Source organism: Pediculus humanus, genomic scaffold (assembly GCF_000006295.1).
Source record: "Pediculus humanus corporis 1103172107373 genomic scaffold, whole genome shotgun sequence".
Classification (NCBI taxonomy): Eukaryota; Metazoa; Arthropoda; class Insecta; order Psocodea; family Pediculidae; genus Pediculus; species Pediculus humanus.
The window spans coordinates 335965-352879 of NW_002987001.1; the positions used below are offsets into that span (position 1 = coordinate 335965).

Here is a 16915-nt window from a genome sequence, read left to right on the forward strand (position 1 = left end):
ATTTTACATTTACGCATCATTAAATTTTTCAATCACAATCATCATACGGATTATTATCATAACTAATTTAAATTTATCATCATCATCATCATCATCACCATTTCCATCATTATTATTATTATTATTTATTATCATTGTTATTATTATTATTATTATTACTATTATTTAGATTTTTATTTATTTCGAACGAATGAAAATTAATGTTACCGTTAAACTCCGTTAATTACGATTTGATTTTTAAAAAAAAACCGATTTTGAATATTTTTAACCGGAAATTGTATTTTTATTGTGTGTTTTCGCTTTTTGAAAATTTTCTTACCTTGCAAATTCTTAACGAATCCGACAAGAAGAAAAAAAATTGATAATAACAGTACTAGTAGTGGTAGTAGTGGTAGTAGTGGTAGTAGTAGCAGTAGTGAAAATTTTTCGCAAAAGAATAACTTGGGTTTTACTAGGGCGGCGGTGGATTTTCCGATACCATCGGATTTTCCACGTCTGAATTCAATTCCGTTTCGTCGACGATCGATTGTAAATCCCGACACGGTATTTCGGCTGGTAACAAACCGGAAGTTGACATTCCTTCGGAAGAACTTAGAGAAAGTGATAAAGGCGAATTTAAACCCCCGCGTTCGGCAAGACTTAGAACGTCCTGAGCGGCGCTTATTCCTCTCTTGTTTCTTTTCGACGCCGTTTCCAATTTGCTGTTCAATTCGAATATGCATTCTTCGAGTTTTCGATTTATGGCTATTTGACTTTTGTATTTAGTTTCGACCGCCTGAAAGAGAAAGAGAGAAAAATTATTTCTTGCGGAAATCAAAAGCGAAATTCAAAAAAAAAAATTAGAGTGATAATTACTTCTAATTGCTCTTGACATTCTTCTTTAACCGTTTTCAGGGCTCTTTTTTGATCGGCGATGAGGGCATCTTTCTTGGCCAACAAAGCCTCCAATTCGTTGACACGATTTTTCGATGCTTCCAACGCTGACACTTTCAAATCCACCATACCATTGAGATTTCTAACCTCTTCGACGTAGTACTCTTGCGTTATCGAATACTTTTCGTCGCTTTGTAATGAAAAATGACTGATTTTTTCACGATATTTTTGCAGCAGCTCTCCCATCAGTATCAATTCTTTTTGAAGGTATTCGACTTGAGATTTGAGCTGCTCTCCCGCGCTAGCTTGAGCCGTGGCTTCTTTCAATTCGTTTCCCAGGGAAAACAACATGGCTTCGACCTGTTGAAATTCTTTCGTTGAAGTTGCTGCACTTTGCTTGCTTTGAGATAACTCACATGATAATCTCTCATTTTCAGCCTTTAATTCTCTGTTTTGATTTTCAGATACAACATATTTATCCTGCCATTGTTTTATACGTTCTTGAAGTCTCGCCTCGCTCTGACGACCCTCCGCTTTATTTTTTTCCAAATCTTTTGTTATGCACTCGACGTCTTTGCTCAACAAAGCCAATTGATCTCGAAGAGCTGAATTGTGATCTTCTAACCACCGATTGTGTCGGGATTTTCCCAAGAGACGACGATTTCTCTCCGCGTGAACTTCTCTCCTCTGCCTTTCGAACTTGAGTTGCAAATGCAACAAGTTTAATTGATCTCTAGCAGTCTTCAATTCGTTTTCCAGACCTAGACACATAATTAAATTATCATTATTCAAAGGAATGAAATACTTATAATCGTCAAAAAAAAAATTCTAAACACAAACATTGAATTGTATTGTTATTATTTTTTTTGCTTTGGCTTCCTTCTCTGAATAGGGCAGCCGATAATTCTATATAACGATCTAAAAAAGTTGTGGGCGAATATCTGCCGTTTCCGGTGTTGTTACACGAATACCCGTCGGGTTCCACCGGTGGAAATATTCCGAGAAATAAATGTTCGTAGGGATAGAGAGAAGGCGCAAATGTTTCCGTCCATTGGGTTTGAGTAGAAGAGGTCACGGTGGCGTGTCCGCGAACTCCTTCTCCATTTTGAACTTTCTCTTCGTAATCCAATTCGACGGATTCATCTAAATTTTCTACTCCGCTGAAAGATGGCCTATCTTTTTTTATTTCGGGACAAGATTGAGCTCTTCGAACGTTATTTGAAGGCAAAAGAATACATTCTTGAGAAGTAGAATTGCTTAATGTAGATTCATCCACTGATTATGAAAAAAAAATAAATAAATAAATAAATTTTTTATTTAACTTTCACGGAAATCCATTTATTATTTAAACATACCTTGATGACCTGGCGAATCCGGCCCGCATTGACTAAAATATCTCAACCTGTGTACGCTCTGATGAAAGTTAAGCATAGATCGACTATTTGGCATGTGGAGGCCACCTGAATTACAAGGGGAACCGATGTCTTGTTGACAATCTTCGAGATCTTCCTCGTGAGGCGGATGAAAATCCTGTATTACGCTGTCGCAATAACGTAAAGAAACCTAAAAAAAAAATAATAATAATAATTTAACGAATTTCCACAGCGATAATTTTAATTACCGGAAAATAAAGGAGGAACTTACCGCGCTGTTCGATGACGTAATTGATTCCGTTCTTAACTGTTCACCCAAACGACTGATTTCCAATACTTCTTGATCTTCTTGCGTGTAATCATCTAATTTATAACCGTTTGTGGCATCTTTGTTGTTCTGCGATAGGGATTCGGCAGTGCTCACTCTACCGGGACTTCGAATATTTCCTAAAATTTTATCCACGCCGGGAGAATCGTTGGCCGCGTGAGCGGCCACGTTTAAATTATCCTGAATCATACCGCTGACTTTTTGCGTCAAAATCGATTCCTTTCGCTTTTCGTGAAACGACGACTCGGCATTGTTTTCGTGTCCTTCCGGAAATCGAAAAGGTGAAATTTCTTTTCTCATGGGAGAAGACGGCTGAGATTGAGACGGAGTGGATGATGTCGAACTTCGCGGCCTATTCCCAGACATGTTAAGAGCTCGTACGACTGTGGAATTAAGAGGTGGTCCTTTGGGTGCATAATGCCTTGGATCTTTCACGGGAGTCGTTTCTGGAGTTGCTTCTATTGCAGCCTCGGGAGGCGAAGTACCTTCTTGACTTGGAAATGAACTTATCACATAATTCTGCGTAAACACATTTCATTCTTGTTACGTGTAAAACAATATCTTTGGAGTCACTAAATTTTTTGATGCGTGAACAAGGGAAGAAGCTTTGTTTAGTATTAGTTAAAGTTAAGAAAGAAAAAAAAAAGTACAACCATTCTTATTACTTTGTACTTTCAGAGGCAAAGCGGCCGAATTTCGGAATAATAATTTTATTACCTGAACTTGAGTGATTGGTGTATGTGGTATGGATGTTGGTATGGACGTATCGAGGGTTTGCAATGGCGGTGTCGTGGCTCCACAATGTATGCTGGGACTCCAAAATTCTTTGAAATCCATGGTGTTTTGGTAATTTAAATTATCTTGGTTCGAAGTTGATTCTTAAAAATAAATAAATAATTTATTATTATATTATTATTAATTATTTTAAAATTTATTCCATTAATAAAAAAAGAAAAGAAAAAAAAGAAACGAACAAAAACTCACCAATGAATCGTTTTAAATTTGAATCTTTTTTAGATAAACTCGTTGAAAAACAAGGCGTGTTAACTTCATATTTTGAAAATACGGAAAGTTTAGCACATTCCACTACTACATCATGATGTTCCATAGTTTTCCACCTTAAATATAAATTTATATCAATCACAGTTTAAATCTCGAAAAGTTTTCGAACAAAGAACAAACTTGATTAAATTCTAAAGAATTTACCAGAAAGATTTGATAAAATCATTTCTACTATTTTTATAAAGCTTCACTTTTTTATTTAATATTTATAATAAATTATTTTTATAGAAATTTTACCTGCTGGTTGTAGTTTCTGTGTCTTTTGAAGCGGTAACCAATAAAGGATGCATTTTAACCGTGTCCAACATTGGCTAAAAAATAATATGTTTTTTTTTTTTTTTTTGATTTATTTCTCAATACTACTAAATATTTTTAAAATAACAACTTTTATTTTACTAAATAATAAACTTTTTTATATGATTAAAAAAAAAAAACAGAATAAATTCATTACCTTAATGGTATGACTAAAAACTCCCAAATTTTCACGAAGGCTGTATTCATTTCTTAGGTAAGATAAAAAATTACAAGGGTACATTCCATAAAGTCTATGAAAAAGAGATTGTAAACTAACTTGAAGGTGAATCAATTGTGGCTCTGGCAACTTGTTTGGATTATTGGTATTCCATGATGCTAAACGACTAATTAGAAGAAAAAAAATGATTTCGCCTTAGGATCGCTAAAGTTAAAAATAAATTTTTTTTTTTTTCAGTACGAAAATTATGCATATGGTACCTGAATACTTCGAAAATTTCTTGTAAAAATGGTCCAATGTTTGCTGGTATGGTAGGAAGCAAAACAATCAACGTCAGCAAAGCACTAATCAAAATTAATATATCTGTTTCAGTTTTTAATATTCTCAAAACTTCTTTTATCAAAGAATGCTGAGATATTTTGTAGAGCCAAGTAGGTTGACGGAAGACCACATGACCGAGAAGAGTAAGAACGCTAAGACGAACAGCAGGAGCATTTTTCAACGAGTCAACAACTCTAAAAATAAAAAAAAAAAACAAAAATTGTAATAAAAATCCCAAAGCTTTTTATTTATTTTAAAAAATTTAAAAATGGATCATACTTATCAAAAAAATATTTGTCGTGAGGTTCTCTAACTCCTACCAAGATGTCGACACACCTCATCGAACCAGTAGAAATGAAATAATCAACAAGACCATTTAAAAGCCATGATTCTTTAGCTGAAAATTATGTTTTATTACTTTTAAAAAACAAATTATAAGCATTTTTTTTTTTTTTTCCCAATACTAAAAAGTTAAAAATTTTACATGAGACTTTAAATTAATCGAGAGTTTTAAAAAAATTAAAACTTACTTCCATTGAAATGTTCATGAAACTTTTTTTTTGCTTCTTCTACTGTTTCAGGATGATTGGATTCCAGAAGTTTAAGTACTTCTGGAGGTTCCATGTTATTTTTTTGAAATCATGGAAAAGTAGGGTATCTGTTACGAGCATTAAATAGCTGCTAAATATTAACTTCCTTCCATTATCAAATCTAAATTAAAATTTCAAAAAAATGAGTACATGTTTATATAAATAAAAACTGGAAAAAAGATTGCTTGTTAAAAATAAAACAACATAAAATTAAATAATTAATGTTTTCGACAATATAGATACAAGCACATTAACAAAAAAAATTACGATTTCTTCAAATGATTAAATGATTTTATTAACACTTGAAAATATTTACTTGAACTATTATTTAAAATAACATTAAATTTGAATATAAATTGTCCTTTTGGTACAGATAGATATATATTAAAAATTATAAATGAAACATTTATGACATATTTATTTAAAAATACTAAATTGAAGAAAAATATTTTTAAAAAATTTTTAAAGAGACACCTGACCATAAAATTTTTCAAAATCAAATGGCAATCATGTGTATTAATTACATGATCATACAATTTATTAACATCAAATAAATAAATGAATTTATGGAATCAAAATCATTTAAAATGAAAACAAAAAAAATTCATCAAATAATTAATTAATATTCATTTACGTTTAATACATACGTAATGCAAAATCTAAATTTAGGTAACCACCACATAATGGAAATTGACAATTGATAGAAGAAAAAAAAAAAAAAAAGTAGAATTTGATTTTAAGGTTATACATTTTAAAAATTTTTTTCGTTAATTTAACAAATAAATACTTGAATAAATAAATCAAAATTTTTTTTTGGTTATTTTAAATAAACTAATGAAACAGAAATAAAGATACAGAAATTAAGAACTCTAGCCTGTAAGAGCCTGATACAAAAAACATTCCTTGATTAAATAATTTCGTATAAATATCTGATTGACAATTTATTTTATTTAAATAATAAAATCGGACCGAGATTAAGGTTTTTTTTAAAAAATCAAAAAGTTAATTGTGTACATTTCGTACCTTACATACCATTTTTAAAAAGATAATGTAACAACAGCTTTAATTATCTTTTCTTGTAAACACCTGGATCTCAAAGACTTTTCATTGATTTTTGAACGAACTTTCAAAACTGCCAACTTAAAATTTTTTTTTTTTTTTTTGTCAAAATCAAAGGAAATTTAGACTAGTTAAAAATGGCGGAAAATAATGTGGCGGACGCGTATACTTATTTGTTTTTAAATTTTTTTATAAATAAAAATAAGACAAATTAATACGAAAAAAAAAAAAACATTTTATTGTATTATTATTATTATTATTATTATTATTAAACGTAATCAAAAACAAAAATAAAATAAAATAAATTTACAATCGTATATACAAATAATTATACAATAACAATGTATTTAACCGATTTAACAAACAAAAATTCTTTTTTTTTTAATCCAAACTACTAATTTTTGCTTATTTACATATACAATTTTCATTAGTTATTACTATTTTAAATAAAAAACACGTGACATCGATTTAACAAAAAATTTAAATCGTTTATAATATATATATAAATAAAAGGAGAAGACAGTTAACAAGTAAGTGAAGATTTTAACCATTCGGCCAAACTTAATTTAATGGTTCCATTTTGTAACGGATCTTTGGATTCGAAAACGTCTGAAATAGAAGAAGAAAAAAACGTTAAAAACGGATTATCGAGGTAGAAACGATATAGATATAATGAAAAACATACTGAAAGCAACGCTTAAATGTAAAATGGTCGATACGAAATCACCAAATCTCAAAGTTCCATCTTTTCTCATGTATCTTAATATAAGAATTGATATAACGTCAGTACCCAACTGGAATCCGACTTCCAGCAAAGCATCTTTTAATCTTTCCGCTTTGAGAATTCCAATCTTCTCTTTCGAATGATTTTTAAATGCAGTTTGCCAATATTTTAAACTGCACATAAGATCTTTGAAATCGTTAAACTTTAACCTTCCGCAACCCGTGCTCTGTGTTCAAATCAAAGTTAAAGATAATAATAATGATAATGATAATTTAAATAAAACCAACCTAAACGCGGTCGTTTTCATTCGACCGACCTTTAAAACACAAACGACCCCAATTTAAAATGAATAAAAATTTTATATTTTATTTAAATAAAAGGATACGTCCAGTGTTAGAACAATTTGTCTACAAACTTCCATGCTCGCGCAGCTTTTTATGTAATCTGAAAAAAGGCAAAAAAAAAAAGAGTAATAAAAAAGGAAAAGATTTCAAACGAATAAATATTATTATTATTAATAGTGGGTCTAACCGTTTGGCAAGCAAGCATCGAGAAGTTCTTGAAGTTCGAAAGCATTTACAGTCCTATGTTCGTCTGCTAATTGTAAAAAAACTGCTTCGTATTGACTAAAACTTTTACCATCGTGTATAGCAGGAGCTTTAACAATAGCCGATTTTATTAAAGAAGGTTGAGTATCTAATAACCTGAAAAAGAAATCAATAATAATAATGATAATCACACGAAAGAGAAAATTGTCGTTAGAAAAAACCGTTACGTCATTACTTACTTTAATTTAAGGGGTTTGCTGGAGAAAACTCTTAACGTAAAATTTGATTCTTGTCCAGGTTCGAATGTGGTCGGAAGTATCAGGTATCCTCCTTGTTCCAATTGACACCGGTGACTAACCTAAAACGAATAATATCATACGTTATTGGATTCCCAAACCCTCCCTGTCGTTCTAATTACACGTCGATGACTACTTACCTGTCTGCTATTTGTATACTGTGAATTGGCAAGTGATTTATTCCTTTTGAAAAATTGTTTACCAATAATTTCGGTATTGTTCTTTGGTAACGAATATGCCGTGAATCCAATGACCTTGGGCTCCATAATACTATGCTGATTAAGTGATAAAACAACTTCTTCACCTTCGCTTAATATCAAATGAAGTTGAGGATTTATGTGAAACATGTCGGGATTGTTTCGACACCCGCCGGCGGAAACACCCTTTTGCCACGCTCCCTGATATATTCTCATCTGCCACGTCGTTTTATGATGGAGCGAAGGTTCGTCCCGACTCGTTTCGTTGTCTAAATGTACTATTTCGAGGTGGGTAAACGTTTTCATGAAATCGGAATAGGAAATCCTAGAAAAAAAAAAAGAAAAAAAAAGAAAAGAAAAGAAAATTCTTTTCGTGTTCGATACACTCTTACACTCTTTTTTGTTTTTTTTTTTTTTTTTTTTGTACCAAAATTCTCCGTCTCCCATGTGCCTAGCAGACAATCTTTCTTTTTCGTGTGGTGGTACCTCATCCCAATCCACGGAATCTCTTGCCCATGCTCCGACATATTCACCTCCGGGTCCTAATGGATTTCTTAATTTAATCAACTGTATCGGTTCTCCACCGAACGTTTCCACCTTTAACGGAAAAAAAAAAAATTTTTTTTTTTTAAATTTAATTTTAAAGAGAAATTTAATTATTTGTGCGTGAAGTGAGTGCGTGCGTATGGTTTGTACGCGTGCAAAAAAAAAAAAATTATTTATTTAACTTTCTCTTTTTTTTTTTTTTAAATTTAATTTAAAACTAAATAAATGACATTATTTATTTATTTAATGCTTTTTCTTACAAGTTAACGATAAATTAATGACTTTGTAAAAAAAAATATGAAAAATTATTTGTATGACTAATCGAATAAGTTCGAATAATAATAATAATAATGATAATTTACATAATTCCTTCTTTTCAAATTATTATTATTATTATTATTAAAAATTTGACGTTTTAAGATTTTAATTAATTTTTTTTAGTCGAAAGGAACAGTTTAAAAAAAAAAAATTTTTACAAAAATTATTACCGTGACGATTAAAAAAAAATTTCGACGACGTGAAAAGAAAATGAAATTAAATTTTAGGTAACCGAAAAATTAGTAATAATAATAATAATAATAATAATAATTAAACGATTTCACTTTAATTTGAAACCCCCCCCATTTAAACATTTTGTTACTAAAGTTAAATTTTACGGTTCGGAAAAAGAAAGAAAAAAAAAAAAGATTAATTACGAAACTTATACAAGAACTTATTTAAAAAAATTTAATAACCTTTTCAAATTCATTAATAATAATACTAATGATGATGATAATAATAATAATACAATATAAATTATTTAAAAACCGTTAAATGTGTCTGAACCAACAACAACAACAAAAAAAAAATATTCAACGCGGAAAATTGGAAAATTTTTATTATATCATTACGGCGAAATTATTTATTATTATTATCACTATTATTATTATTATTATCATTATTATTATTTTCGTTTTTTACATTAAAAAAAAAGTTTTCACTTCCTAAAAAAAAGAAAAATTGAAAAATTAAATTTTCTCTCCGTCGGTATTTTTTTTTTTTTAAATTTAATTTTATTTTACAATTAATATTATTATTATTATATAGACAAATCGATGATAAAAAAAAAAATCGATAAAATCAATCGATCGATTCGTAATCAATTATTTTCCTTTTTTTTTTTTTTAAAAAAAGATTCGTTAAAATAAATAAAAGTAATCGGAGAAAATTTTTTATTTGAAAACGAATTTTGTCGCACAAACGTTAAATTTCTTTAGTATTATTACTTATGCCCCTCCCCCTTCTTCCCTCCCCCTCTTCTCACACGTAACATTCATTCACGTGTTTACCAAAATTTCCCCCTCCCCGTTTACCGGATTTTCGATTTTTTTTTTGTAGTAAAAAGGAAGTGAAAATGAAAACATAAAAAATCATAAAAATTTCCCTTCACTATTAATTAAAAAAAAAAAATTTTTTTTTTTTTAATTTGTTTTTTCTACAAACTAGGAAAGAAACATCAACAGGAAAAAATAATAATAATAATAATAATAAACATTTAATCAATACTACTTTAAAGGGCCCCCGGGGGGGCGTAACTTAAAAAAAAAAAACTTTCTCGATCGAAGAACGTTTCATAAAAAAAATAAAAAATACCTTCGAGCTATAAATATTCTAGTTATAAATATTTTTTTAAAAAATAAATAATTTTATTAATAATAATAATAATAATAATAATGATAAAACTCACTCTGTCGACGGTGTACAGCCTATAGTTTATTCCTAGTTGAATTCCATTAGCTAGTTTTTCAGGTTGTTGATTTCTAACCTGAAAAAAAAAAAAAATAAATAGAAAAAAAAAGTAAATATGAGCGCGTGCGTTCGTCCGTTTACAAACAAAAATAATAAATTAAACTCGCGGAGAAATATGTCGCACTTTTTTGAAGAAAAAAAAATTCCAAAATTCCATAGAGAAAATAAACAAACAAACGAACAAACCTGTTGATTAGGCGATTGTACCGTGCACGTTATGAGTGACGTCATTTCCAATAGTTTATTAAGCATTCTACCGCATGCTGTCGGATCCTGTCGTATGTTAATACTTTCAGTTATGCCACCTGTTAAATCTGCCAAACCGTCGAGTAGGCTACCATATTTTAACGCTTCGTAGGAACCGTGAAGCCTGAGAAAAAATAATAATAATAAAATAAAAACTAAAAGCGATCGTCACGATGCGGGGGGACCCTCATAAAAACAACGCAGGATCCCCCGTCTTACTATTTGCCAATAATGCCTTTCCTTATCCAAAAAATCGTTAAATCAGTAAAAGTATTATTTTTATCATTATTATTATTTTCATTAACTGTCCTCGGAGTAAATAATTAATTTCCACTTTCACCGAATCGGCCATTTTTTATTTTTATTTATTTATTTAATAGTTGCATTGTTTCTAAACTTTATTTTTATTTTTTTTGTAAATCAAAATCAAAACATTTTTCATTCGATTTACGACCAAAAAAAAAAAACATGAAACGTGAAAGAATAATAATAAATTAAAAAAAAAAAACAAAATGGCGGTCGTATCATATTACAATATTCATTTAAATTTTTTCTTTTTGATTTTTTTATTTTGTTTTTTTTTTTACAAGAAAGGATTGTTTACTATTATTATTATTTATTTACTTAACACGATGATAAATTAAAAAATAATAATAATAATTAATGATGTTTTGCCAGATAGAGAGAGAGAAAGCAGAAAATTTTTGACGAAGAAGGGAATTTTGTCGCACAACAACAAAAAAAATGAAAATTTTTTTACTTGACAAAATAAAAAACGATTTTTTTTTTTTTTAATTTCGCCAGTCATCATTATTTCATTAAAAAATTTTTTTTAGGGCAGCCAATGATAAAAAAAAAAAATATACCTGTGCGTGCGATAAAAAAAAAAAAAATAGTATTAGTAATAATAATAATGATAATTTTTTTTTTTTCTCCGTACGAAAACTCGTCGCAACAAATATGGAAACGTATTATTATTATTATTATTATTTTTTCCTCGCCTATTAAATAACCTTGTTATATGTTTGCAAAAAAAAAAAAAACTTTTACTTCCTAAATAATTACTATTATAATATTCGATACAATTTTTTTTTTATTACTTTTCTCCCCCCCCCCGTTCCCTCATTTATACTTTTTCCCGTCGGTCGCCGCCATTTTAAAAATAAAACAAAATTTACGCGCGAAAAATTATAGGATTGGAAAATCGAACGACAGATTTTTTTTTTTTTACTCTCACGCCTTAATTTTTGTCTAAAATATTTAATTATTATTATTATTATTATTATTATTATCATAATGAATAACAGGTATTATTATTATTATTATGAAAATGAAGTATAAATTTTAAAATGGCGGAATATTGATTTCATACACGTAACGAACGAAAACATTCATGACGTCATGAATTACAATTTAAAATCTTTTTGTGATGTTTAAAATCGATGGATAATAAATTAAATTGGCATTTAAAAAGTTTAAAAATAAATCAAATACGGATTTCTGATGAGTTTTCCCCTCCCGTCCCCCCTCTCCCCCATAATAAATACGTAACATCGTAATGCAATTTCATCCTTGATAAAGGTCAAGGTTGTTCAAGGGCTTTAACGCGAGTATTTAAAATTTTCTTTTTCATTACCACGCCGGATACTCTATACGTAACACGGAATGTAAAAAAAAAAAAATCGTGACGTCACGTGTTTTTTTCGTGGCAGTAACTATTTGGTTGGTTAAATAAACACCGAATACCGTAAATATAAAAAACAATTTCGACTCACTTGGCATAAGCTTTCTCCAGCAAACCGGGCCAAAATTGATCGGAATTTGTCGATTGAAGAAAAGCGAGTCTTCCGTGTACTGTTGGAAGTCGATCGTCGACTAAAACTTCTACCCATTCTCCGCACCACCATAATCGAAACCTGAAAACTCCGACGTAATGATCCGGAGTGCAGAAATTTTGATCAGCGGGTACCACACGATAAAATAATCCTTTACTTAAATAAAGTACTCCCAAGCAAGAGACCAACCAACGATCGCCTGGAACAAAAAAAACAGATACAATAATAATAATAATCGCGGAATGATGGACATAATTGAGGGAGGTTGAGTACAAAAAAAAATCCTACAGGCACCACCACCGCCACCGCCACCATCGAGACATTAACTCTTAATGTTAAACGCATTAAAAAAAAATTTTCTCCCATGAAATTTAACGACTTCTTGAACGCCATTTTTTTTTTTTTTTTTAAATAACCAACGCCCGAAAAAAAAAAATACAAAATTGTGAGTAATTTATACATAGGAAGAGTAATAAAACTCACGTGGGCGTTTTTAATTCCAAAACAAAAAAAATTTCCAGCAATCGTACAAACAACAACAACAACAACAACAAACTTATTTCAAATTTATCAATATTTACATACAAACAACAAACATTTATTTGTTTCTGCTTAATCCAATCTTTGTATTATGCAATAATGCATCGTGTGCACTATCATCAGTTTATTAAAAAATAAATAATAATAATAATAATAATACCGAATTGAAAATAGTTCGTAACGATTTTCAAAGAAATAAAAAAAAAAAAAAAATACCTTCGTGAAAATTCGTATGAAAAACGCACCTGACCATTTATGACAAAACTTTTTAGAAGTTATTCACGCGCACGCACGCACGCACGCACACACACACAAATCGTTGATGAATATGGAATAAAATGATAAATTTCATTTTTTTTTTTTTTTTTTTTGATTTGATTTCAATGCGGGATAAATTTTTCTAGAATAATGAAAAAAGAAGAAATCTATTCGCACGTCTTTTTGCCATTTGATGACAAAAGGAGGCCATACAGTCATCAAACAATCCGTTTGACATGACACTTGAAAAAATTTTTTGCAATTTTTTTTTTTTTTTGTAACCTCGTTAAAACGAGTTTTAAAGTTTAAGCTCAAGGTTTCTTCTTTTTTTTCTAAATCCACGATAATAAAAGAATTTAAATGATGATGATGATGATGGTGTCAAAATTTTTTTGTGTGTGGTTTGCCACGCTAAAAGGCGTTTACGCCGTGTCGGGGGGGAAAAAAAAATAGTTTTGTGCCTCTTTGTGATTTTGCCTTTTCTATTCTTCTTGAATCGGCCATTGTTAAAATTTTTCGCGGGGGGGGAGGGAAGGGGGGTCGAGAATTGTAAAAAAAATTATTATTTACAATGATAATTTCACCAAACGATTAGCCACGGTTAAATTTTCCAAATATTACACTCAGTTAAAATAAAAATTCTCAAAGGTTTTCGTCATCATCATCATCATCATCATCATCATCATTATTATTATTATTATTTTAAGAATCGAAATCGACGAAATGAATTTTTTTTTTTTTAAGTAAATAAATTTTCCTGCCGCTCCCAATTTTTGACAACTTATGCGGGTTCGTCGAATATTTCTCATTATTTAAATTATTATTATTATTATTACTCACCCATTTTTCCAGGGCTGACATCGAATTGAGCAGGTGCATCGTTGACAAAAACAGGCCTGTTGCAAAGTTCCTGGAAATAAAATAAAAAAAAAATTTCAAGTATAAAATTTTCTTTCATTTTTTATTTTTTTCCTTACTCGTATGCATTAAACGTTACTGAAAATAAATGAAGGTGAACTCGAGAATCCCCTCCCCCTCCCCGGTTCCACCACGAGAAGAAAACCTGGTTTAACAACTTTTATTGGCAACATTTTTTTAAAAATAAAATTCAAGCGAATAAATGCTTTTGGCACGATGATAATCGTGATTTGGCAAAATAAATTTCATGTTACAATTATTATTATCATTAATATTAGGTTTAGGTTCTTTTATAATCATTTTTGCAACAGGTAGGAAAATAAAAATTTCGAGTTTTGAATATAAAAAAAAAAATAATCCAGAAGAAGTTAACGGAAAAAATTAAAAAAAAAAAATTATGTTTTGTTTTTAAAATTTTAAACGTGGCATTAGATAACACGAAATCCGTGTAGGTACACACACGCATACCTGAATGTGCATTCGATAACATTTTTATCATTATTATTATTATTATTTACTTAAAATTTTAAAACCGTCCGAATTCGATCGGGTTTTTCTCTTTTCCTTTTTGCATTTATTCGGTCGTGTCATCAGACAAACGATCGTGACGTAAGACGAAGGATATATTTCACATGCATTGACCTCCTTTTATATATAAAAAAAAAAATAATCGAAATCCACTCGTCAGAAACAACAAATTGTGATAAATTAAATTTAACGTTTGTGAATAAATATGTTGTCGACCGTAATTGTCAAATTAACATACATTTATTTAAAAAAATAAATAATTCCTATTTGAAAAAAAAAAAAAATGGCCCCAAAAAATAAAAAAAAAAAAAAAAATAATAATAATAATAATAATAATAATAATAATAATAATAATAAAGGATTTGATCCCGTTAAAAAAAATAAATTATAATTCGGGAAACGCAAAAAAAAAAAAAAAAAAAAAAAAAACAATTATCTTTCACATGGTTTGAAATTTTTTTTCCATTTTTTTTTGCTCTTCCTTATCAGATACAATTTAATAATAATAATAATAATAATTTTAAAATAATTACATTATAATAATAATAATAATAATTTAATAACCGTCAAAAAGTTTAAAAAAAAAAAGATTAAAGGGTAGTTAGTTAACAACAGTTACCAAAAAGAAAAACGATCTTTTTAAAATGTTAATTTGAAATTTAACAACCTTATTTTCCTCCTCTCTCTCTCTCACTCTCTCTCTCTCTCTCTTTTTAACATAACTGTAACTCATGAATATTAAACGAAAATTATTATTATTATTATTATTATTATTAGGCGGTTAGTCGAAAAATCATTATGCAATTACGGTAGCAAAAAGAAACTTGCAAATTTTTTTTTCGATTAATAACGACGAGGAATTTTTTTTTTTTTATAAAACAATAACAACGACAATCAAACAATATATGTGCAAAAATGTACAAACGGTTGTTACAAACGGTTAAATAATTATTTGTACGGTTGTACGGTTGTTTATCTCTCAAACTAGTTTTTAATTATATATATTTCGATGAGTAATTAACGGCATTAATGACAAAATCGTTAAAGTAATAATTTCGAAAATCCCTCAAACTTAATTTAATTAAGAAAACGATAGAAAAACGATTAATAAAATGAGAGATTATATCGCCGCCATATTGAATCGTGGACGCAGAATGTCCATTACACCGCCTTGTCTAATCTTTTTTTTTTGCGTCCTGGTTGATTTTTACTTACGAACCGTAAAATATGGCGGTATCCAATCCGAATATTAGTTTTATTTCCGTTAATTTCATAATTTATTTGATTAAACCGCCATTTTGAATTTTCCTTTTCACCTTTTTGTTTCTTCTTAAAAAAAACATCGATTTCACGAACTAATAATAAAGTTTTTAGTAACAAAAAAAAATACTAAACGAAGAAACGAAAATTAAATATTACGGCCATTTTTTTTTTTTTACTTATAAACTCATCAAATGCGAATAATAATGATAATGATAATAATAATGATTCATTCCATTGTTCGAAAAGAAGAAAAATTTAATAATAATAATAATTATTAATTCAAATCCGATGATTGTTCGAATGTTATCCGGTTGTGTAAACGTTCGGGAATTTTTTCTTTTTAAAATTTTTATCGCACGTGCACACGCACACTCACACGCACAATTTTCGTTACCCCTAAAAATGTTTTTCGTATTAAAAAAAAAATATGATGATGATGATGATATTTACGAAGGAAAAGAAAAAAGAAAACAATCCAACGATTCATTAAATTCATTCATAAAAAATTAACAAACAACCATCTCCTCTACTAAATCATCCGTTATTTTGGGATAAATTAATAAAATTAAAAAAAGTTGAAAATTAATTTCAGGTACGAAAAACCTTGAATTGTTTTTCTAGTGTTAATTTTATTTAATCTTTCAGGGTCACCCTAAAAAAAAAAAAAAAAAAAAATTAAACCACAACCACCATTTATTTATGTTTAATAATTTAAGGCCGAATTCTCATCAAACAACAACAACAACTACAACTACAACAATTACAACTTCCATGTTATTATTCATCATTTGTTTCTCTCTCTCTCTCTCTCTCTCTCTCTCTCTCTCAGTAATTACAATCAGAGCGTGAAAATATTTATATTTTTTTTTTTCAAAGGTCTTTCATTAAACTTTTTTTTCTCCTTCTTTTTCCTATCGTTTATTTCTTTCGACATCGCAACAACAACAACAACAAACGATTTCATCTTACTAAATCTAAAAAAATTTAAAACGTTTTTTAATTATTCGTTACCGCCACACGCACACCGCCTTACGACAAAAAAAAAGGACAAAAATAAATTTAAAAAAAAATAAAAATATTTATATATATATATGCTCGGTAATGCTGTAACAATCAATTAGTTTCAAAATAATAATAATAATAATAATAA

General features: G+C 29.0%; 2 protein-coding genes across 2 annotated transcripts in view; both read right to left on the bottom strand.

Moving 5' to 3' along the window:
* Window positions 1-451: 451 nt before the first annotated feature.
* Window positions 452-4171, bottom strand: Phum_PHUM021770 (uncharacterized protein; the record flags this gene model as incomplete). Its single annotated transcript, XM_002422843.1, is given in 11 exon segments — window positions 452-775; window positions 856-1606; window positions 1710-2148; window positions 2238-2369; window positions 2622-2886; window positions 2900-2926; window positions 2956-3093; window positions 3247-3434; window positions 3559-3692; window positions 3874-3947; window positions 4088-4171. The coding sequence occupies 11 exon segments, from the start codon at window positions 4169-4171 to the stop codon at window positions 452-454; spliced, it is 2556 nt and encodes an 851-aa protein (XP_002422888.1).
* Window positions 4172-6601: 2430 nt separating this feature from the next.
* Phum_PHUM021780 (Calpain C, putative) overlaps window positions 6602-16915 on the bottom strand; it is a gene marked incomplete at both ends in the record, with an annotated part of 21787 nt that continues 11473 nt past the window's right edge. Inside the window, 11 exons of the mRNA XM_002422844.1 lie at window positions 6602-6687; window positions 6764-7028; window positions 7188-7246; window positions 7334-7584; window positions 7626-7708; window positions 7787-8168; window positions 8271-8440; window positions 10116-10193; window positions 10364-10547; window positions 12199-12457; window positions 13897-13966. Coding sequence (XP_002422889.1) covers window positions 6602-6687; window positions 6764-7028; window positions 7188-7246; window positions 7334-7584; window positions 7626-7708; window positions 7787-8168; window positions 8271-8440; window positions 10116-10193; window positions 10364-10547; window positions 12199-12457; window positions 13897-13966 — 1887 coding nt within the window. The remainder of the gene's footprint in view (window positions 6688-6763; window positions 7029-7187; window positions 7247-7333; window positions 7585-7625; window positions 7709-7786; window positions 8169-8270; window positions 8441-10115; window positions 10194-10363; window positions 10548-12198; window positions 12458-13896; window positions 13967-16915) is intronic.